General features: G+C 34.1%; 4 protein-coding genes across 5 annotated transcripts; 3 read left to right on the top strand and 1 right to left on the bottom strand.

Annotated features, from left to right (window-relative positions):
• Positions 1 to 5,035, top strand: LOC107907166 (ATP-dependent 6-phosphofructokinase 3). Of its 2 annotated transcripts, XM_041093109.1 has the most exons (14): positions 1 to 19; positions 1,679 to 1,860; positions 2,146 to 2,192; positions 2,292 to 2,331; positions 2,416 to 2,478; positions 2,577 to 2,714; positions 2,866 to 3,078; positions 3,162 to 3,230; positions 3,320 to 3,449; positions 3,548 to 3,813; positions 3,897 to 3,945; positions 4,034 to 4,188; positions 4,422 to 4,622; positions 4,858 to 5,035. In XM_041093109.1, exons 2-13 carry the CDS (start codon positions 1,741 to 1,743, stop codon positions 4,611 to 4,613), a joined length of 1,482 nt encoding a protein of 493 aa, XP_040949043.1. In that variant the 5' UTR covers positions 1 to 19; positions 1,679 to 1,740; the 3' UTR covers positions 4,614 to 4,622; positions 4,858 to 5,035. The 2 variants fall into 2 exon arrangements, with proteins under 2 accessions (XP_040949043.1, XP_016689909.1); XM_016834420.2 differs by lacking the exon at positions 1 to 19 and having other exon boundaries at positions 1,317 to 1,860.
• Positions 5,036 to 5,579: 544 nt separating this feature from the next.
• LOC107907165 (AP-4 complex subunit sigma) lies at positions 5,580 to 7,373 on the top strand. The gene is made up of 4 exons (XM_016834419.2): positions 5,580 to 5,879; positions 6,262 to 6,348; positions 6,864 to 6,932; positions 7,063 to 7,373. The coding sequence occupies exons 1-4, from the start codon at positions 5,739 to 5,741 to the stop codon at positions 7,192 to 7,194; spliced, it is 429 nt and encodes a 142-aa protein (XP_016689908.1). The 5' UTR covers positions 5,580 to 5,738; the 3' UTR covers positions 7,195 to 7,373.
• Positions 7,374 to 9,850: 2,477 nt separating this feature from the next.
• LOC107907164 (zinc finger CCCH domain-containing protein 20) lies at positions 9,851 to 11,528 on the top strand. The gene has a single exon (XM_016834418.2). It carries the CDS (start codon positions 9,988 to 9,990, stop codon positions 11,089 to 11,091), a length of 1,104 nt encoding a protein of 367 aa, XP_016689907.2. The 5' UTR covers positions 9,851 to 9,987; the 3' UTR covers positions 11,092 to 11,528.
• A 2,399-nt stretch (positions 11,529 to 13,927) lies between these two features.
• LOC107907163 (vacuolar protein sorting-associated protein 32 homolog 2) lies at positions 13,928 to 18,068 on the bottom strand. The gene is made up of 8 exons (XM_016834417.2): positions 16,842 to 18,068; positions 16,602 to 16,702; positions 15,793 to 15,892; positions 15,025 to 15,110; positions 14,844 to 14,935; positions 14,565 to 14,679; positions 14,254 to 14,449; positions 13,928 to 14,100 (listed from the first exon to the last, which is right to left on the bottom strand). Exons 2-7 carry the CDS (start codon positions 16,671 to 16,673, stop codon positions 14,255 to 14,257), a joined length of 660 nt encoding a protein of 219 aa, XP_016689906.1. The 5' UTR covers positions 16,674 to 16,702; positions 16,842 to 18,068; the 3' UTR covers positions 13,928 to 14,100; position 14,254.
• Between the last annotated feature and the right edge of the window lie 4,240 nt (positions 18,069 to 22,308).

Genomic DNA, 22,308 nt, shown 5'->3' on the forward strand with positions numbered 1-22,308 from the left:
AATATACAATTTTTAAGAGGTATGTATATTTAATTTGCTAAACTTAAATTGCACACAATATTATTAAATAATTAGTAAATTTATATTTTGATAATTTAATTTTAAAAAATTACTTAAAACTCGTTAGTAAATTAAATAATTAAAATATAATCTTACTAATAATTTATTATTTCATGATTTGATGATGAAATCAAAATTAGCGATTCTAAAATATTTCAAACCCAAGCAACAAAAAGAGCATATCCTTCATAGAGTAAGGTATATCCCCTTCCATGTCCTAAAATAATAGAAAACATTTCGGGATTATTGTAGAAAAATTATCTAATTAATCAAGTTTTGCAGTCCCCACACTCCAACTGATTTGATCATCTCCCACGAAACCCGTGTTTGATGACTGGACCCAGTTATTTTTGTGTTTTTTATTTTATTAATTTGACAAGTCAGTCACGTTACCCCTATGAGACCGACCCTTTTTTTTTTTTGTCTGAAATTGGGCAAAGGCATGCCACCATGCGACATTGGAAAACGACTGTCCACCACGTATCTCCTCTTTCTAGAATATTTAATAATCTCATTCGCATGGCTTTCCCTTTTTAATTATGTCAAATTCGGTTAACAATAAAACTAATTTCTCGAATCTTTTATTTAATCTTCAAAACGTAGTTTTAAGTTTATTTTAATGTTAGATTAAGATTTGATTAAAATATTGGTCCAAAAAGAGTTAAGAACGGATTGATTTGAAATTTACATCTAGAAAAATTCAGTTGACTTATAATTACTTAACATTAATGTAAATTAAATATTATTTAGTCAATAATCGTCTATTTGCATATTGGCATGTACTTAATTATAATAATCCAGCGTCAATTAATTATTCTATTCTTTTTATTCAATTGTTTTGTTTTCAACATATTTGAGTTGAAAGAAGGAAACCACAAATTGAAATATTGACTTAGAAAAGAGAATATTCATTAGCAGCCTAAACATGCATTGACGAAAAGTAAAAATAAAAGTAGTTAATTAATTAAGAAAAAACACGTATATGGAAATGAATCTAGAGGAGTAATTTTAAAAATCTATTAAAATAAGCTTTGGCTGTACATCCTCTCCAAGCCATATTCTTGCTGCCAAAGAAAATCACCAATCACCGTATATTAATTTCCATACCCGAAGTTTTTTTGTTTTTTTTTTTGAGGTGCATGTACAAGAGAGACAAACAGGTGGTCGGTGATAGCCGGTTTTATGTTAGAGAAATTGTACTAATAGCGCCATAATCCTAGAATCGGACCAACTCCCGAAAACCGTAAAACCCTGACCCGACCCAAACAACAATCACCAGTGTAACCCGGTATTTCTAGATCATCCTTCCCTCTTGCTATATAAAGGCAAAATTTAAGAAAAGAAAGGTCATCCAGAATTTTTTTTTTTAGTCAACAGGATTTCACTATCTATAAAAATGTCTTTTTTAATTTTTTTCTTCGAATATACCGTCGTTGAATGGATTCCGTTATCGCCCCGTTGTGTTTATTTATTCCTTTGAATTGTAATAACAATAAGAAAAAGAGCTATTATTGTTATTATAATAGTAATCATATTTTAAATATTAGTTTTAAGAATAAAATACGCTGTTCAGTGCCATCGAGTGCTGGAATCTTCAATTTAAAAAAGTTCACTGCAGTTAGCTTCCGTTACGATCACCGTCACCGTCGCGGGAGTTCCAGTTGTTTGAGACGTGCAGTTATGGATTCGTCAAACTCGGCTTCTTCACCTGATATGCAAAAGCCTAAGATCGTGACCGGTCCTGGCGGTTATGTTCTTGAAGATGTTCCTCACTTGTCGGATTACATCCCTGATCTTCCTGTAAGCTTTTCTTTTCATCGTTTCTTCCTCTTCCTATGTGTAATAATTATACATATCATTGTTTTCCCTTTGATTCTGCTCTCGTTTCTCCGTTACCGGTAAAAAGGATTGAGAAAAAAGAAGACAAACTGTCCTTTCACCTTTTTGACAGTCTGATTCTCCCTTTTTTTAGTTCGGCAACCAATTACAAAATTAGATTTAATTGTTTTTCTTCCCTTCTTTTAAGCGTTAATCAACTTCAAATATTTTTTACTCCGGTTTTATATTACCTTGTTCCTCTGACAGACATATCCTAATCCGTTGCAAGACAATCCGGCATACTCTGTTGTCAAGTAAGTCCACTTTCACTGCCCATTTTACAAATTTTATTTGTCAATTGTTGCAATTTTAACGGATTAGTATTAATTGGATTTATTTCCCTTTTTCACTAGGCAATATTTCGTCCATGTAGATGACACCGTTCCTCAAAAGGTCGGCCCTCTCCTTTCATATATATGCAAAGTTCATCTAAGATTTTGTTTATATTTTATTTTAAGTTCTATTTTCTGTTTACAGATTGTTGTTCACAAGGATGGTCCGAGGGGAGTACATTTCCGACGAGCCGGACCACGTCAAAGGGTATGTGTTTTAATTTTTTTTTTGTTCCTTTAAGAATGAGATACGGGATGATGATGCGCTGGATTGTGTATTTACGATAGTGGTTGGATGTTTGATAGGTGTATTTTGACTCTGATGAAGTTCATGCCTGTATCGTGACATGCGGTGGACTTTGCCCTGGACTTAACACAGTGATTAGGGAGATAGTATGCGGCTTGTACCACATGTACGGTGTGAAGAAAGTTTTAGGGATAGATGTAAGTGATATTTTTATATTTTTTCTGTAAAATATAAATCTATAATTAAAAGTATTTTAATTGTTATTACATGGAACGTATTTATTAATTGAAACAACCTACTATTTTCATGATGGCGTACTATCAATTAATTGGTTAAATGCATTTGTAGGGCGGATATAAAGGATTTTATGCTAAAAATACCGTGCATTTAGATCCTAAGGTGGTCAACGATATTCATAAACGTGGTGGAACAATTCTTGGGACATCACGAGGTGGTCATGATACCTCAAAGATTGTCGATAGCATTCAAGATCGAGGTATAAATCAGGTGTACATTATCGGAGGAGATGGAACTCAGAGAGGGGCAGCTGTAATATTTGAGGTGATTTCTTTTAATAGAATATTTAGTTTCATTTCTATTCAAAATTAATGCATATTAAAAAAAAATTGTAATTCGTTTTACAGGAAATTAGGAGGCGTGGCCTCAAAGTTTCAGTTGCTGGGATTCCTAAAACGATCGATAACGACATCCCGGTAATCCTACTGGATTGTATAGAATATTGTTGTACTGCAATCTTGTTAGTACACAGCTTAAGTCTTTGTTTCTTATTCGCGCATGACAGGTTATTGATAAGTCCTTTGGCTTTGACACTGCTGTTGAGGAGGCTCAACGTGCCATTAATGCTGCTCACGTTGAAGCTGACAGTATTGAAAATGGAATTGGTCTTGTGAAGTTGATGGGTCGCTACAGTGGTAAGTTTCTCTTTTGGTCTTTCTTTGAAGTGCTAGCCCTGCATTTCGAGAAGTGAGAGAGTCACAACCTTATCAATTGAACCTCAACATATGGGCAGGTTTTATTGCAATGTATGCTACTCTTGCAAGCCGAGATGTGGATTGCTGCTTGATACCAGAATCACCCTTTTATCTGGAAGGACCAGGAGGACTTTTTGAATACATCGAAAAACGGCTTAAAGAAAACGGGCATATGGTTATCGTGATAGCAGAGGGTGCTGGACAGGAGCTGCTTTCTGAGAGCATACAATCAATGACGCTGAAAGATGCTTCAGGAAACAAGCTTCTCCAGGATGTGGGGCTATGGATATCGCAGAGGATCAAGGTATGCCATATGGATTCAACTTGGAACATTTCAATGACATGTGCCATGATGTACAATGTTTCATTTTTACCTGTCATTTTCAGGACTACTTTTCAAAACAAAGAAAGATGCCCATAAACCTCAAGTATATAGGTCAGTAGAATAACTATTAGCCAAAGGTGGTTATGAGCTTCTAGTTAATGACAGAAGTTTTTGAGAATAGTACTTTGTCTTCTGGCAGATCCTACATACATGATTCGGGCTATTCCAAGCAATGCATCTGATAATGTTTACTGCACACTTCTTGCTCAAAGTGTTGTTCATGGAGCAATGGCAGGGTACACCGGCTTCACAAGCGGCCTTGTCAATGGCAGGCAGACATACATACCATTCTATGTGAGTTAATCCTGAAATATTTTGCTTTGAGTGCGTGAAGTTGAAATTTGAAAATATCAAATTATTTACTATGATGAGTAATAACTTTCCTATGTATCTTGATGGCTAAACTGATGAAAAACACTAACAACAGTAACATTGAGAACAAATTGTTAAGATGGTTGGACTAAAGTTTTTCCTTTTTTTTTATTAATCAGTGAAGTGCTTAAAATTTTGCGATGATTTCTGTGCAGAGAATTATAGAGAAACGAAACGGCGTTGTGATTACGGATAGGATGTGGGCAAGGCTTCTGTCTTCAACGAATCAACCAAGCTTTTTGTGCCTCAAAGACTCCACTGAAGACACAGGCGATGAAGAGCAATCAAATCAATTGTTGGAGAATGGACATTGTGGCGAAGACGGTTCTCTCATTTCAAAGAGATGATCAACTGAGGTCGGTAATTTTTTCTTTTTTTACCAATGTTAATACTTAATCATGTATATCCCATAGCTACAAAAGCCAGCTTTGTCTAGTGTTCGTGGACGAGTCCATAATTATTATGTTGTATAATCAATAATGTTTGCCAGTCTGGTTTCCATCAAATTGGCAAAGTCAAGGGCAAAAGTAAAACCTACATCTAAGTTATAATTTCTGGTATTCTGATTCATATAATGGGGTATGAAAACAGGTGATAATGTGGCGGTGAATGCTTTCTGCAGGCAGGCGAGGCTTTAGGTTAACACAGTATTGTAGTATTAGGATTGGTCCAAGGGAACTTTTGCTTGGACTTTGTTATTTAGGAGGAAAGAAATGGACTTTTATATGTATCAGATTTATTAATTATTAAATAATAGTATTGTGAACGATATGATATGTAAAGTTTTTTTATTTTTTTAATTATCAATTCAGCTCCACTCTCTTTATTATCTACACTTTCTGCCTTCTTTTCGAACGTTAAAATTTGCAATTTGCAATTTCTTAAATATTGTTTTCATAAAAAATGATTAAACTCAAATTTAATCAGCCAAGCAAATGGAATAAAAATATTTTTATAGTATATAGTCTCTAGAGAGAAAGGGGTCGTTTAGAAAATGCAAGCACTCAAATATATTTATAGGATCAGACGTTTGATGATATAAAACAAAATAAATAATTTTTTTAAAGATTTTATACATCAACTGAATATTAATTTAAATGACACGAATTACTTAATTATTAATTGATCAGTATGATTACTATTGTCGGGTTGAATGCATTTAAATGTTATGATATTCTCCTTTGAAGGTTTATTAGTGATTTAAAAATTATATTGGATTCCAGATTAGTTTGGCTAATTATTCATCAAGTACCCTAAAATAAATATGCATCAAGCTATTTATATATATAAGAAAAAACCTTCTGCTACATGGAGCAATCTATAAAGAATTGAATTTTGTTGCCTAAAAACAAAAAAAGGAGAATTACTTGGTCTTCATCTACAATTTTCCCATTAAGCCCAACAACAAAACTACTGGGGTTTTTCCGGTTAGAGGGTAGAGATACAGATCCAGGTTGAAAGAGCGAAAGAAGATGGGGATCAGATTCATATTGATGGTGAACAAGCAAGGGCAGACTCGTCTCGCCCAGTACTACGAGTGGCTTACCCTCGAAGAACGCCGTGCTCTCGAAGGCGAGATCGTCCGCAAGTGCTTAGCCCGCAACGAACAACAGGTTCTTCATTCATCCCCTCACCCCCTTCATCCTCTCTTTCCTTCATTCCATAAATTGCAGCTCCACAATGTATAGGAAAGATATCGCTTTTAATCTGATAATCATTAAATTCTCCGTAATTTACTTTCTATTTTCTTCTTCCTCCTGTCTTTCATATCATCTACGTTGAAACAGAAGAAATATTATCTGCTCGCCATTTGAATTTCGTAATCTACGATTCCATAAATTCAAGTCCAGAATGCTAGCTGCTTGAGAATTACGCCCTATTCCAATTCACTTTCAGTCATCATTTTGTTTTCTGAAACGAATTTAAAACATTTAAAGAACTCCGCGCTTTTCATATACCTAATTTATTTATTTGTTTTTGGTTAAATTGTGACAGTGTTCATTTGTTGAGCACCGGAACTACAAAATTGTATATAGGCGATACGCTTCGCTGTTTTTCTTAGTTGGAGTTGACAACGACGAAGTAAGTTCCATTCTACCTTTATAAATCTTAATGTTAATTTGGATTAATTTTCTAGAACGCAATTGTTTTGTTGAGGGGAGGTCTCGGACCCTCAAACAGTAGAGATGTTGTGCCTAGGGTGTATATGCACAGTTATATCCCTAGATTTTGTTTCCCACCTCCGAGGATAGTCCATTGGGTTCACAGAGTTTAAGGAGTGCCTCACCTGTCACCACCAAAGAAATGTGAGTATTTGACCTTGCTGTGGTTCGAACCGTGGCTTTATATGACATTAGTGGGCAAGAAAACTATCACACTTGGCTTATAATTACACTACCCCACTTGGATTTTGTGGATTATAGTTCATGCACGATGTTTGAGTATGCATAAAACGTAGATGTTTGAACAATGAAGATTTTTGATAACATGGTTTCTAACACCAGCATTTACTTAAATTCAAGCTTAGATTTCCAGTCTGCATATTGTTCCCAACTTGTATTTATTATCTACATTCTCCCTTGTCTTTGATGTGGTAGAATGAGCTTGCAATTCTGGAATTTATACATCTCTTGGTAGAAACCATGGACCGCCATTTTGGCAACGTGGTACGCTTCTTCACCATGGATTGATTTTCTAACCCTTTCAAAGTTACTGGATTTATGTTTTTCTGTCTCTTTTCGCCATGCATAACCTTATTGTTGTTTCTGTCTTGTTTGCGTATTTTTTGTTTTGCAGTGTGAGCTCGATATCATGTTTCATTTAGAGAAAGCTCATTTCATGTTGGAGGAAATGGTTATGAATGGTTGCATTGTTGAGACAAGCAAGGCTAACATTCTGACTCCAGTTCAGCTGTTGGAGAAAACATAGAAAAAGGCTCAGTTTTCAATATCGAGTATGGTTATTTTCTTTGAGAATCCCCGCAAATTGTTTGTGATTTTATCCCGGCTTCTCTTCTGATTTTGTTCACCTTTTTCTTTTCCATTTAGCCTTTTCAAGTTTTGCATGTAGTGCTGGTACAATAAGCTAAATAGAACTAGTTTTCAACAGTTCTCTCCATGCAAAGTATACGTAGTGGTTTGTCGTATAGTCCATTTAAATTTAGAGAGTGCAAATGCCTAAATCTAGTCGGGTTTTGTGGTGGTCGAGGAAGTGGATTGGATAAAACATGGAGTTAAAAATTCCAATTTTAATTCCATTGGGGCATGAAACAAAAGGAAACAATAATCTCTTAAGCTTAAATAAGTTAAAAAGATATCATCAAGAAAGACCAATCTCAATCAGTTGAAGAGATCTTAATTAATTATATGCCTAACCGGATGGTATATGTTAAAAGTGTTTTTAATCATCATAATGCGCCTAATCAAACAATCTCCAACTTCTTCCACAGCTAACATTCAATGAATCAATTCAATTAGTAAATTTGAGGCCCGTCAATCACCATACTCTCAAGACACTTAGATTTAAGTGACATCCATCCAACATACCTCATTACACTTCCACAATTGTTCACTTGTACTTTTCAAGACATCTTTTCACACTTCATTCGAGAAGGAGCAAAACTGTCATAGTGAAGTGTTTTAATTTTACCAAAAAAAAAAGTATTTTAAAAGTTATTATATGTTGATTATTATTATTATTTTGGCCGGTGAAGATTAAAAAACATAGATAAAATCGCATTCTTTTTGTTCTTTATAAAAATAAATAAACGACAGCATAAGCCACGCGTGCGGTCTGTTACAAATTTATAAGTCAAGAATAAAAATAAAATCAAATACTGGTAGACTGACACGTTGAGATCTTTCATCCGTACAAATAAAAACTGGCCCAGAGAGACTATTGGGGCGGGGGGTAATATTCTGGTACGAGGAGGTCCAATGTGCATCTTTTGTCTTGAAGCCACGTGCACGTCCGTTTTCAACATGTGACCATGTTAAATTTGCGAATGACGACGTCCAAAATCTAGAAGAAGTAAGAGAACCGTAGAAATGTTGTTTTATATATTTGGAATTTCGTCAAGTAAATATTATGTACCTATTCCCTTTTAGTATCTGATGAAATTAGTTTATACATACTAAAAATTAAGCTATTAACATAGTGTGCATGTGCGTACAAATCTTTTCCATTCTAGATAAATCTTTATATCCCTTGTTTCTATAAAAAAAAAAGTTGAATAATTAATTTATCTTGCTTAAAGTTAAAGCAACTATTAAATTAATTTTGATTGTTATTGATGTTTATAAGAGTTTTTTAGTACAATTTCTTTCTATTCTCCTTTTGAATTTAATATATAAATATATATTTCTTATTTTAGTTATTTTATTTAATTTACTATTTTTTGGTTCAAATTTAAAAGTATTTTTCACCAAATTCGTAATCAATACATCAATTTCAAAAGCAATCAAATTTTTTTCAAAATATCTAACGATGTCAACTATTAAATTAAAATTTAAAAATAAAAAAATGCAAAATACTAACTTTTAATTTTTTAAATCTTAAATTTCATTACAAAAACAGTGAGTTTTTTGACATTATATTTTTGGGGTGTTTTGATTAACCTAAAAACGACAAAGTATCATGCTTGCCTAGTCAAATTATTTTGTCAATCGTAACCTAATTTGATGATTGGGGTCATATCAAAGGTAACATAGTTTTGATTCTCTTAACATTTTTTTCCCTTTGACAAATAAAGGGAAATATGGAACTAGTAACTAGAAAGTAACATTTGAATTGCCCCATCTGAGGTAAAGGGCTGAAACAAATGATTGTTACTAGCACTACTAAAATTGTTACATCATTCCTTTCTCACCACTCCCCATGCTTCACAGTTCGTCAATAAACCAAGTAAATTGTTTGTGATTTAAAAAAAAAACAAAAAAAAACGATGGTCCCATAAATGGTAAAATAATAGGTGAGAGTATTTTAATATTGTTTGTGATTTTCTTTAAAAAAACAAAAGAACATGATTTAAGGGAAAAATTGCCCAACAACTTGTGATTTACTACTGAACAGGAAAATAATTATAAAATTAGTAGTTAGTGGAATTAAATGACGATGAATGGTATATTAAAACAGGAAGCCCACAAGATCAATTAAATTATCGATTTTAGATTTAACAGAAAAAATTAGAAAGAAATATTAATTTTACAAATAAGAATAAAATTAAAGACTTAGATTAATTTTAACCTGAATTTTTAAATTATTTTTAATCGGTTCAACTCGTCGATAAAAAAAATTCTCCACCCGTCCACCGCCTTTGCAACACTAGGGGTCAAGCTGGATTAATAATTCCAAAGCCTCGATCACCACACAGCTCTGTCATCGCACAGTTTCCAAGTGTTCTCATGCCTAACGCCACGTTGTAGTCAAATAGCCTAACGTGGCAACGTCACAACTTAGTTTTAAATATGCTTCGATAACAAGCCCGTGACTCCAACACTACCGCCACTTGGATAATTTTTACGCAGTTGAAAGCGGGAATATTAAAGGAAAAAGAAAGAGCTCATAGATTTTTAGTCAACCACGGTTAATACAAACCAAACCATGGTTAAAACACCCATACTGTATACTACCAGCTTCTGCTAATTATAAGCAACCAAAGCTTGCTGGTGTTTCTATGTACATATCTCACAAACCCTGGACACCACCCAAAACAGAAAGAAAATGATGCTCGGAGAAACTCATCGTTTTAATCCAACAGTCCACGTTCCACCTTGGCCTAACCTTGATGATGATCAAACGGCTGAGGTTCACTCTCCTCTCAACTACAATGCACCCTGCAACCACTTCAACAACAACAGTAACCCGCCGTTTTACTTGCAGGAAGCGTTAGGAATGCTACGGCGTTACTTGCCATCAAACGAACTGGATATCGAGTCGGACTCTGAGCTTTCGTTCCACCCGGATTCTCCGGTTGATGCTTGTTCTTGTGATCATTTCCGGATGTATGAGTTCAAAGTACGGAGATGTGGACGTGGCCGTGCGCATGACTGGACTGACTGTCCGTACGCTCATCCCGGTGAGAAAGCTCGTCGGAGGGACCCCAGGAAGTATCATTACTCTGGTACGGCTTGTACTGATTTTAGGAAAGGGAACTGTCGCAAAGGAGAAGCTTGCGAGTTCGCTCATGGGGTTTTCGAGTGCTGGCTTCACCCAGCTCGTTACCGGACTCAGCCATGCAAAGATGGGACTAGTTGTAGGCGTCGTGTTTGTTTCTTTGCTCATACTCCGGAACAGCTTAGGGTTGTCAGCTCTGTTGATTCGTATGATGGTTCACCTTCCAGTGCTAAAACGCTGAGTTTTTCCGGTTCTCCTCCGATGAGTCCTCGAGCTGAGCCATCACCACCTATTTCGCCTATGGCTCAGTCGCTGAATCGATCTCTGGCTTCGGCTTCTATTAATGAGGCGGTAGCTTCTATGAGGAACTTGCAACTCGGCAAAGTTAAGTCTTTACCTTCATCTTGGAACGTACAAGTAGGCTGCTGCTCTCCCGCGTTCGGGTCTCCGAGAGGTGCAGTAATCCGACCCAGTTTCTGTAGCCTGCCTAGTACTCCGACCCAAAACTTGACCCGTCCTGCGGTTGGGCACTTGGATTTCTGGGATGAAGCATGCGAAGAAGAGCCACAGATGGAAAGAGTGGAATCCGGTAGGGATTTACGTGCAAAGATGTTCGAGAAACTGTGTAAAGAGAATTCTTTGGAACGGGTTAACCCGACTCAGTCTTCTGGAGGTCCGAACGTGGATTGGGTTTCGGACCTGGTGAAGTAAAAAGGAAAGGGAAGCTGGAAGTGATCTCGCTCGCTCGAAGTGAACATATAATTTTACATTATTATCTGATTTTATTTGAATCTTTTTTGAGTTTTCTTCTCACTGTGAATAGCTTCTGAAGAAGAAGAGAAGGAAATCTGGCATATATTTTGTGGTATTTGGTGAACCGAAATTGAAGATTTTGTATAAAAAATCAAATATTATTTCCTACAAGCGTAGTTGGGAATCTTCTATGAACTTCAGAAGATCAGAACTCAAAAACAAGATCCTTGAGCTTTTGCGTAAGGTAGCAGACAATGGATTACTCTCTACCTATATATATTAATGGTTTGATATTGTGCTTATTAAAGTGTAATTATTATTATTATTCTTATCATCCAAGTTGCTGAATCTTTGTTTAGTAGTTATATTCTTATTAGTATTATTATAATTATCCATTAGCTTTGTATGTTCTTGTTGTGGTCCTGCATGCAAAGGAATTCAAATGTTTGATGGTTTTAGAATAAACAAAGGTGAAGACTTTTGCCATTGAAGATGACGCAAACCCTGATCTTCCCAAAACTTCCAAGAATGTCGATGTTCGAAGTGTACTAAAAGTTAAATTAGTCAATTACTCAAAATCTTTCTTCGCCATCAAATATGGGTTCCTTGAAATGGAAATGGAGAACGATATGAGGATTTTCTGGTTAGTTTTGGATGATTTTCTTAAAGTGACACCCTTGGGTTGGGGAAGCAATCAAAGCATTGTTTGTTTCCTTTTTTTTGAATTAATCTAGAGTTTTGAGGAGTAGCCCAGTTTTTTCTTTTTACCAGTTAAGATGGTCACATGGTGGTGGTGGGGTATTATTGAAGTGTAAAAAGGAACATCTATGAAAAGAGGAAGCAGAGAGTTTTAATTATTAGCCCTTCCAACACACAACATCATGAAATCCCATTCAACTGCTTTGATAAAGACGATGGTACGTTCATTTGATGATGATGAGGTGTTCTTGTGGAGTCCCTCTTAACTTGGGGCAATTTGGATGTGCAAAAAAACTGAGCCAAATTGTGGTTTTAGATTAATATAGACCCATCCATTTCTAAATAATAATGAAAGCTTGATTTAGACATCTTAGGTTAGCTTGAGGGTTTTACTATGATTTTATGGTTTCATTCCTCTCATGCCGACTGTTTTGAGCTATTTGATGTTTTTTTCTAAAACAAATTACGCTCAATTTTAAAAATTTTCAAAATACTCGCATACTAGTCAAGAACTTCCGCTTCAAAATTAATTTTTTCCATGAACCACGAAAAATTATAGCATACAAATATTAACTGCAAAAAAGACTAATATTTTGTTAATTGTTTGTGGCATTATAGTTATAGGTATATGAAGACATTAGACCCTCCATAGTCATTGGTGATGGGAGTTGAGGATTGAACTAAATTTATCAAAAGAACAAAGGAAGTTTGGGAAAAATGATTACGAAATTTACTGGCAAATTCTGACAATAATTGCATTGGTTTTCAATTCAATGATGTTAAAAGTAGCTTCTAAGTTACGCACAACTTTTGGTTGCTGTTTTTATTATAAAATATCATATGGATCCTCAGAAGACAGTATGGGTATTGGATTTAAAAGCTTATTTCTGTAATGTAATATATGTTCAAACTCATCGTTCAAAATGAAACATACCACTCTCAGTTGATGAATTGTGTATTTTTTTGTCTATTTACAAATTTAGCCCTACAAACTAATCTTAAGCTCAAAAGATTGATAAATGAATTTTGGTAGCTTCATCCAATGAATATGAATATTATGTCACAAAGCAAAAAAAGAAGTTATTATTATCTACACTTCTTTTTTCTTTATTTCCTTTTCTGACATGTTACTACATTTTTGTTACTTTGATGTCTTCTTTCATCTTATTTCTAACATCAATTCAATATTCACCAATCTCCCAATTTAAACACTTTCAGTTTGAGTTATCCAGCAAATTGAACTAGGAAATATTAATGTTTAGCCTGATTATAACTCATAAGTTCAATTTAGTTTATTTTTAATTAATTTGGATATAAAAAATTAAACCCTAAAGCTTTTTAAATGCAATTTTATCTCAGAATGTTAAATTCGGTGAAAGTAAAATTAAATTTCCCTTCAAATTAAGTTCAATCTTTTATTCTTTCCAATACCCTTTAATTTTGCTCATTCCCCTAGTATTTAAATGACAAATTAAGAAATTTTCAGTAGTTATCGAATCTATAAAATCATTAAGCTGTGAAATTGTCTACAGCTATTTGCCGGCAAAGCTATGTTATCTAATCTATAAAAACGTTTACAAGTGCCAGAGTTGGCCTTAGGAGTCTTGCACTATACAAAAGAAAATTAAAAATATAATTTTTTTAAAAACTACATTTAAAAATAAAATACTAAAAAGTGCAATTAAGTTACTGATATTCATAAAAATTAAACTTTCAAACTTTTCTTTTATGAGAATTTTACATTTCCTCATTAATAAATTATAAAATTTGATAGATATACTTCAGCATTAACATTATGTTTTGGTGAATCTAAAGATCAATATAAAAAAATATTTATCAATTAATGCAGTTTTTAGATTCCACAAACAGGATTAATGATCAACAATTGTCCTATAAAGAGGTAATAAAATATTAAAAAATAAATATTACTATTTTTTTGCATACTTAGAATAAAAAAAATACACGTATCAAATATTACCAAAAAATTTTGACATTTTCTCAATAATAAACAATAAAAATTGCGGGCACCAGAAAATGATTTAACATTGACACGCCTCCCAAATCCAGTCATCATTCATCAAACCCAGACTCATTATTCATAGAAAATAATGCAACCTTTATTTAAGTCCTTGCAATCTTTTTTATGTACATTGAATGTTCTGAACAATTAATGCCATGCAAATTTAAAAGGCAAGATTCAATAATACAATGTGGTAGCTTCCCTCTCATGTTTTGCAACATGAACAAAACCAGTTCTCTACTAGACGCCTGAAGAACAAAAATATATCATAAAGTCAAATAACTAGCATCAAATAATGGCCCCATCATGGCTGGCTATGGTGAACTCCATTTCTCAGAGCAGTAGTCAATAAGATCCATCTGTAATTCTCCCTAGAATAAACTGAACTAAGAATGAATTACCTTAAAGTGCCATCTCAGCCTGCAATGCTGCGAGTTCATCTTCCTCAGCTGTGCGCTTTGGAGCATTATGAGCTGGTTGCCTGCCAGCAGGAGCCTGCACCGTAGCTGCAGGAGCAGGAGCAGTTGTTGCAGGCTGGAGAAGCTGTTCTTCCAACTCAGCACCTTCAAGTTCTTCGAGTTCCGCTTCCAGTTCATCCTACAGCATCAAAGTTCTTACCATTTTAGCTGTGTATAAATGCTATACATGGTATTCATCAACATTAGACAATAGCAGGAAAAGCGGAAGAAAGAATGCATCACAAAGTAATAACCTCATCAAAATCAGCAGCAGCTCCAATGGGAGTTGACAGTGCTTCCTGAATCTGTTTCATGTTTTCGGTTTGTTCATTGATCTCGTCCATTGTTTTGTCAACATCATCTATATTCCTGTAAAGAATGTCATATATTTAGTAAAACAATGAGAATTATTCCCTGCACGAGCTTCATTGAGGCCCAAAAATGCTAATTTAAATTGTATAAATTTGCAAGTCAGCACACTCCAATAGTATGGTGAATGACAATGCAACAGAAGAAATATATCGATCACATACGTTGCTTTCTGCATTGCCTTCATTGCAGATGCTCCACTTCTCAATGCATCTACAGTCTCAGTTGTGGCTTTAGCACCTTCTAACATTATCATCTGTAGAAGTTGATTTATAGCAATAATTATGGCCTCAACAGAAACAGTAGCAACTAAAAAAAGCCTCTTAGGGACAAATTCAAGCTCACCTGATCATGAATACGAAGCTGGAAGTTTCCAAGCTGTTCAATTTGCTGCTCATATAGTCTTTTTCTCTTCAAGCATTGTATAGCCGCTGCATAAGAGTAGCACCAATAAGTACTAAGACCAAACAATAGAAATTTGGCAACCAATACACACATGGGTTAAAAATAAGTAATCATTAATATATCACATTATATGTAAGAATACATAGCTAAAATATTTTAACTTATTTCTACATGAAGACAAAATTTTGAATGTCAAAATTGCAAAGGACACTAGCACATTAGAAATTAGAAAATCAGAATTAAATCTAAGCACACAAATGATAATCTACATCAGAAAATCAGTAAATGTCTGAAGAACATAAAGATCACAGATATTAAGAAAACAAAAGACTATAGAGACAAGATGGAACATTAGAGCGAATTAATTTTTTTCCACCTCTTTTGGAGCATCTTTACACTAATGTGTTCTGTCCTTTCTTTTGGAAATTGAAATGAATAGAAACTAGTGGGGGAGGAGAACTATTTACAGAAAGAAAAAGAAAAAAAACCCAGCAAATTTCTAATATAAGTGCTAACAAAATATGAATGTTACTCATGAAACTCCAACATAAGTAAGCTAGAAGCCATCACATGGTAAGCTGCAAGACAGTTTTTTGTCTTTTGACACATCAAGAAACCAAACATGAAAGCTACTATGATTCACAAAATCAAAAGTCAGCCAGTTCCACTGAAACTTTATATATATTTCTGCATATATTGCAACTATACCTCTCTTGTTTTTCGCTTTGGTGAATTCCTTGGCCTTTTCAACCTCTGCAGAAGCCTTCTTCAGAAGTACTTTTTCCTTTTTCTCTAGCATTTCAAGGGTCTACATGATGGAGACCAATATAGTCTTCAGTTAGGCAAAAGGTAGAAGAAAAACAATGTAAATTAATCAGTGGAAACAAATAAAGAGTCCCATTTTCAGTTCGCAGCACAACATTGACAAAATTCCTATAAAAACATCAATCTCCATCATGCTGTCAAATTTCAGTGAGATCAACAAGGAATATGTACACACACACACACACACACACAAATTTCTTTTAATACTTACATTCGGTGATACTAATATGTACTATATTCATGTTTAGAAAACTACTTACTTTACTGCAAAAATTTAAGAGTTCAAACCAATCATGGCTGCTAAACTTCAAAGCACCGAATCCACTAGGATTGTGTTTGGAAACTTGGACTTCAAGCAATTGATTTGGATTTTGAAGATAGTGTAATTGAGTAACAGAAAAAATATAAATAACATTCATGAATATTGTTCAAATTACACATTTTTTGAACGCCTATTCAATTGCATGACACATTTAATCTTAATTAATTCACACATGATGTAATCTATATTTATATTACTGTTTATACATGACCACAATTTATACAACAAATGAAATCTAAATTCCAATATTGAAATTCACGTTTCGAGATATAGCACAAAAGACAGTTTTCAAATTCAATCATTTGCAGAACGCAAAATAAATCCAAAGAAAATAACTGAATTCCCAATAATAATAAAAATTAGCATATACCTCGTGTAATTTATCTAATGAGGTTAGAGCATTTGGTTCCTGTTTGGGTTTTCCTAAAAGCCGGTTAAACATGGTGAATTCCCCGAGATTGAACCCCCGATCTTCAGTTTAACAACAACCGCCAATGTGATCAGACAAAAAAGAAACATAATCCATCAGTTGAAAACAGAAGAAGAAGAAGAAAAATATTCAAGCAATTAAATATAAGCGTTTAAATCAGAAGGTGAGAAAAGTTCCCACCTGTGAAATTAAGAGATTGAAAGATCTCTGGATTTCTTCGACGAAAGAAGGGGGAGGGGATTTTTATTTAACAGATTTCGATAGAAATAAAAGAGAGATAAAGAATTAATATTTTTGTTGGGTTAATTTAAGTAGTGAAATAATATTATATTATAGGGTAAATTACACCAATACTCACTCAATTTTAAGTTAGTTGACGAAACAGTTTCTCAAGTTTTAATTCAGTGACTCAACTTTTGAAAAGTAACAAAACAGTCCACACTAATATTTTCCGTTACAGAGGTAATGGAGGTACCATTTTCGTTACAGACTTCCATTTTCCATCCCCTTCTTCCTCACCATCCCTCCCCCCTAGTCTGATTCTCTCTACCTCTCCCCCACCATCCCTCCTCCTACTCTGATTCTTTTCCTCTCCCTCACCGTCCATTTGCTAACCCTCTTCCCCTACTCTGATTCTTTCCCTCTCTCCCACTGTAAGAAAAGAAAAAGAGACCATCACGTGTAGAACATTTGAGTTCAAAAACATGGGAGACTCGGTAAAACCAACTATGATGGATGAAAGACAGTGACAAATAACAAAAAGCTTAGCCCAAGCAAAAATGAACATTGCTAAGCAAAAGCACCAGAAACCCAGCAGACTAAAACCTTTACGAGGAAGGAAGAAAAGATTCCCTAAAATCCAGAACCTAGCAGCGACTATATTCTCAATGAACTCCAGCAATGAAGAGACCAACACCCATTATTGGGATTCAAAACCTGGTAACAGATCTCTGATGTAAAGAGACCTGCAAAAAAAAAAAGAGAATGGCCGTATTCCCTAGAAAAGGTGTCTGAGTATCGGACAATGGAAGACCCATAGCTAATGGACCCAAAAACTACACAAACTGCTAATACTAACAAAGGCTATTCTGAAGCTTCTCGAAGGGTCAAAACTCGAGTTGTTGATAATCCTATATTGCAACTTCGTTTAGAAAAGGATATCACACCTCCATAGCTGCTCTACTAGGTCAACTGCACCACTACTGAAGTACTGATTGCCTTGCATTGTTGTAGATTTAACCCCAAGAGGGTCTGACCCAATTTTCCAAGTGATGGCAGGCTTTTGTTAGAGAGCAGATTGCAAACCAATGTTTTAGGCAATTTTACTGCTAGGGGAGAGGGAAAGAATCAGAGGAGGAGGAGGGATGGTGGGGAAGAGGGAGAGGGGGATAGAAAATGGAAGTCCGTAACGGGAAATTGTATCTCTGTTACATATATAACGGAAAATAGTTAATGATGATTATTTTATTATTTTTTTAAAATTGAGTAGTTAAATTAAAACTTGAGTGATTGTTTTGTCAAATAGTTTAAAATTGAGTGACTGTTGATGTAATTTACCTTATATTATATAATATTGTACAAAAAGTATTATATTATAATGGTTAATTATTTTTACGTTTAAATATATAAATTTTTTATATATTTTATTATAGGAATAATTTTTTAGTTTTTAGGGCATTCTCGAAAAGAAATTTAGTGGTTAACTTTTCGCATTTTATAAATTTATTAAAAATATCGTTGATAATTCTCAACTAAATAGATAATTGTTTTACAAGTTATTCATGTTTTTATTTTAAAAATAATATATGTAACAAAGTTTTTAATCAAACAGGTCAGTGGAGAAATTATTTTTTTTTAGCATTTCTTATAATTATCGAAATTTAAAATATATATTAGATTATTTTACAATATTGAAATAGGTGAAAATGTAATTAGTTAATAAATATATTCATAAAAGAATTTATATAAAAGAATAGGCTTTAGATAAATGACTAAGTAGAGATGTCATAAATCATAATTTCTCAAGTTCAAATTTTTGTATTTTTTTATTTTTATAAAATAAAATATATGAAAAGGCAAACCATCCTTAAAATAGGATAAATTTTACGATTAGTCATCCGATTATTAGTATGTTTTTATTTTGATTACTAAACTATAAAAATATTCAATTTCATCACTAATGTTATCTTTTGATTTTATTTTGATCAACTTCCGATAAATTGTTAACAAAAAGATTACATGGTATTTTTAATTGGTATTATAATACTTTTAGTCCTCAACAATTATACATTCTATTAATTTGGACCTATTTTAAAATAATTTAATAAATTTAAACTTTCACTTTTACAAGTTTTACCAATTTAGTTCTCAAACATATTTTTTACAATTTTATTCAATAAAAAATACACATGAATAAAAATAATAATCAATTGATGTGTAAAATGTCATTTAATTATTAATTTTCATAAAATAAAATTTGATATTATTTCTTTTAAAACCCAAAAGTAAATTGGTAATCATATTCCTGTAAATGGGTGACGGTACTATCAAGCATCAACAGTTTTCTCCGATATAAAAGGAAGATTCAAAAACAATTAGTGACAAGTTAGAGCCAATTTTATTAACCCAACCCCACAAAATTAAAAATATAGGGTTGATATCTCCCTTCTTTGATGATCATACCAAGGAATTCTATTTCTTTTTTATCAGTCTGCATCTTCCTTTCAGAGAGCATGATTCCATATTTGAAGATGATTTCTTGAAATTCTTCAAGGAGAGCTGCATGGCTTTCCTGATCTAGACTGTAAAGGAGAATATCGTCTATGTAGACCAGGGCCTTATCCATAATGGGTTGGAAAATCTTTATCATGGCTTTCTGGAATAGTGATGGGGCTATTTTAAGCCCCAAAGGCATCAATGTCCATTGATTGTTTGGGATACAAAATCCCGTTTTGGGCCTGTCTTCCGGGCTTATCCCTAATTGCCAAAAACCTGCATTTAGGTCGAACTTGGAAAACACTCGGGCTTTTGCAAGGCCTGAGAATAAAGTATTTCTGTTGGGCAAAGGAAATTTATCATCTTGAAGAAAATAGTTAAGAGGCTAATAATTAATTACCAGTCTTAACTTTCCTCTAGCTTGTTCTGATCTTTTGTTGACATAAAATGCTTCACAAGCCCATTGTGAATATGAGGCCTCTATCAACCCTTGATCCAGTAACTGTTGTCAGTCTTCTTCTGCTAGTCTGAGATGTTCTGGATTCATGCCTATATGACTGACTTTTGTGAGGTTGATATCTTCATTATTCTTGAATGGCAGTTTAATGAAAAATTCAGAGTTTTTCCATAAAGGATTTTTGCATTTTTTCAAAAAGTCCGAATGAGATTCAGCACAAGATCTTTCTTTTAATTCTTCTACTATCTGTTAGATTTTCACTACATCAATTGAGAATAGCTTGGGGTTTGGACAAAAGGTTTAAACATTTGTTTAAACTTTATCCCTTCTGATAGAATCCTCAATTGTCTAACTTTGGTGTAAAGATCAAAACCAACAATGAGATCTTTTCCTGGAAGGTTTGATCCAAGGACTGTAGTAATGACTGAACATCCAGGGAAAAACTAGATTCTGATAGGTTTGCTTTTCAAGTGTGTCGCAAAAACTTTGTTTGTTACTGACTGAAAGTATCTGGTATAAGGTTCCCACCATTCTGCTGGTAAAGCTTCAGGATTCAAGATTGTTTCTGTTGCTCCAGTGTCAATGAAGGCAATAATAGTGATCGGCTTGCCATATTTTTCTAAGTAGATTGAGACTGGAACATGTGGTATGGGAATCTGGGAAAGACTTTGAGATTTTAATAGTAGAGAATGGATTGACTTTAGTTGAACCATAAATAATTCTGATGTTGATGACTCAGAGTCACTGAGCTCAATGCTCTGAATTGCACATAGCGACTGTTCACTGGGTTCATCATCAATGGAGAATATTGATTCAATATCATCCTCTTCACAAATTTGGATTCCCGATTTTTGCAGCTTCTATTGGATTATCTTTGCACCCTTCTTATTATTTGGACATGATTTTTCAAAATGTCATTTCTGATTGCAAATATAGCATCGGGTGGATTTGACTTGTTTGGAGGACCTTTTTCTTTTGAGATATTTCCATTTGTATCTTTTTTTAAGGGTCTTGGAGAGAATTTCTTCATCTTTCTGAAATGTTTTTTCTTTTTAGTAGGACAATAGCATGACTTGTCATTTTCGCATTTGATCTTGAGATGCGAATCATCACAGGCTTTGTCTAATCTTTTGTCTCCATGGAGATAGTCTTTGAAGACTTTCCTTCTGCTGCATAAGTCTTCCAAAGCAATATACGTTTCTTGCTGGATTTCTCCCATGGTTAGACTGATAATGTTTCTGTTTTGCCTGTAGAGATTCTGGTTGATGGCTACTTGTAATGGATCTGGAATAGATGCAACAACTGTTTACTTTAGACTGAAATCCAATCCAAGAGCACAGAAAAGTTTTGTCATAGCATGAAAATGCTTAGACAAATCTTTCTTCTTATAGGAACAACATCTTCTTTTGAAAAATTCTCTCCTCTTAAGGGTTAACAGATCATCAGGATTTTCAATAAAATGGGTATGGATAATCCTAATTGCTTTGGATAAATCTGCCAACACCAAGAATTGCATCTGGTCAGCTTGACAGATGGAATTCCACCAATCTTTTAACATCCTTGTGAATCGTGACACAAATTCCAGTAGGATGTTATAATGGCCCTCTTCTGTTAACCTTCTGGTTTCAAGCCAGGCATGAAATTCATGTAGTCTTTCTAGCCATTTGTTGGTTGGACTATCATCTAAAGTGAACACTGTCTTGCTTGCTGAGACATGGGGTGTGGATCGTGCAATTAAGGGTTCTCCTGTTTTAGTGGCTTCATCTTTTACATTTCATCGATCATGACCTCTGGTTTGACAATAGGCATTATTTCTGGTTCTTCCTCAGAACATGTTGTTGATATCTCTGAATCTTTTGAGACTGAGGTTGATTCTGGGGAAGCTGGCTGTTGTAAAGGGGATTCTTTTGTTTTTTCTAAAACATCTATCTTCGGGAGTGACCTCTGGTTATAATCCCTTAAAAATTCTGTTAAGGGATTTTTACAAGAATGATTTTCTTTCTGGATCATCAATGATTTTGACACTTGTCTGGGTGGAAATGAGGGGGACTTTCTTCTTCTTTTCTCACTGTTCTTTTTCCTCGGGCTTTTTGCTACCCTTTTCTTTTCCGCTTCTTTTTCTTTTTTTAGTTGTAAGAACAGATCATAAGCACTTGGCTTTTTGTTTTCTTCTGGTAGAGGAAACTCTATCTTCACATTTCCGGATGATCTTGGTTTATCAAGTTGTCTGATAGAGAGAAATAATTCAATACCATTTTTTGCAGGCTGTGGTACTGGTAATTTCCCTGTCTCTTCTAGAGTCTTGATATGATTCTTCAAGTTTTGGATCTCTTTCTCTCTGAGCCATGTGAGAGAAAAAGTCTTGTCCTAGTGTTGTTCTTTCAGTGACAACTTCTTTTAGTCTCTTTTTAAAAACACTAATTAAATCTTTGATCATCTCTGTATTTTTGTCAGTTTTCCCCCAATTTTTGATAC

This window comes from Gossypium hirsutum, chromosome D05 (assembly GCF_007990345.1).
Source record: "Gossypium hirsutum isolate 1008001.06 chromosome D05, Gossypium_hirsutum_v2.1, whole genome shotgun sequence".
Taxonomy (NCBI): Eukaryota; Viridiplantae; Streptophyta; class Magnoliopsida; order Malvales; family Malvaceae; genus Gossypium; species Gossypium hirsutum.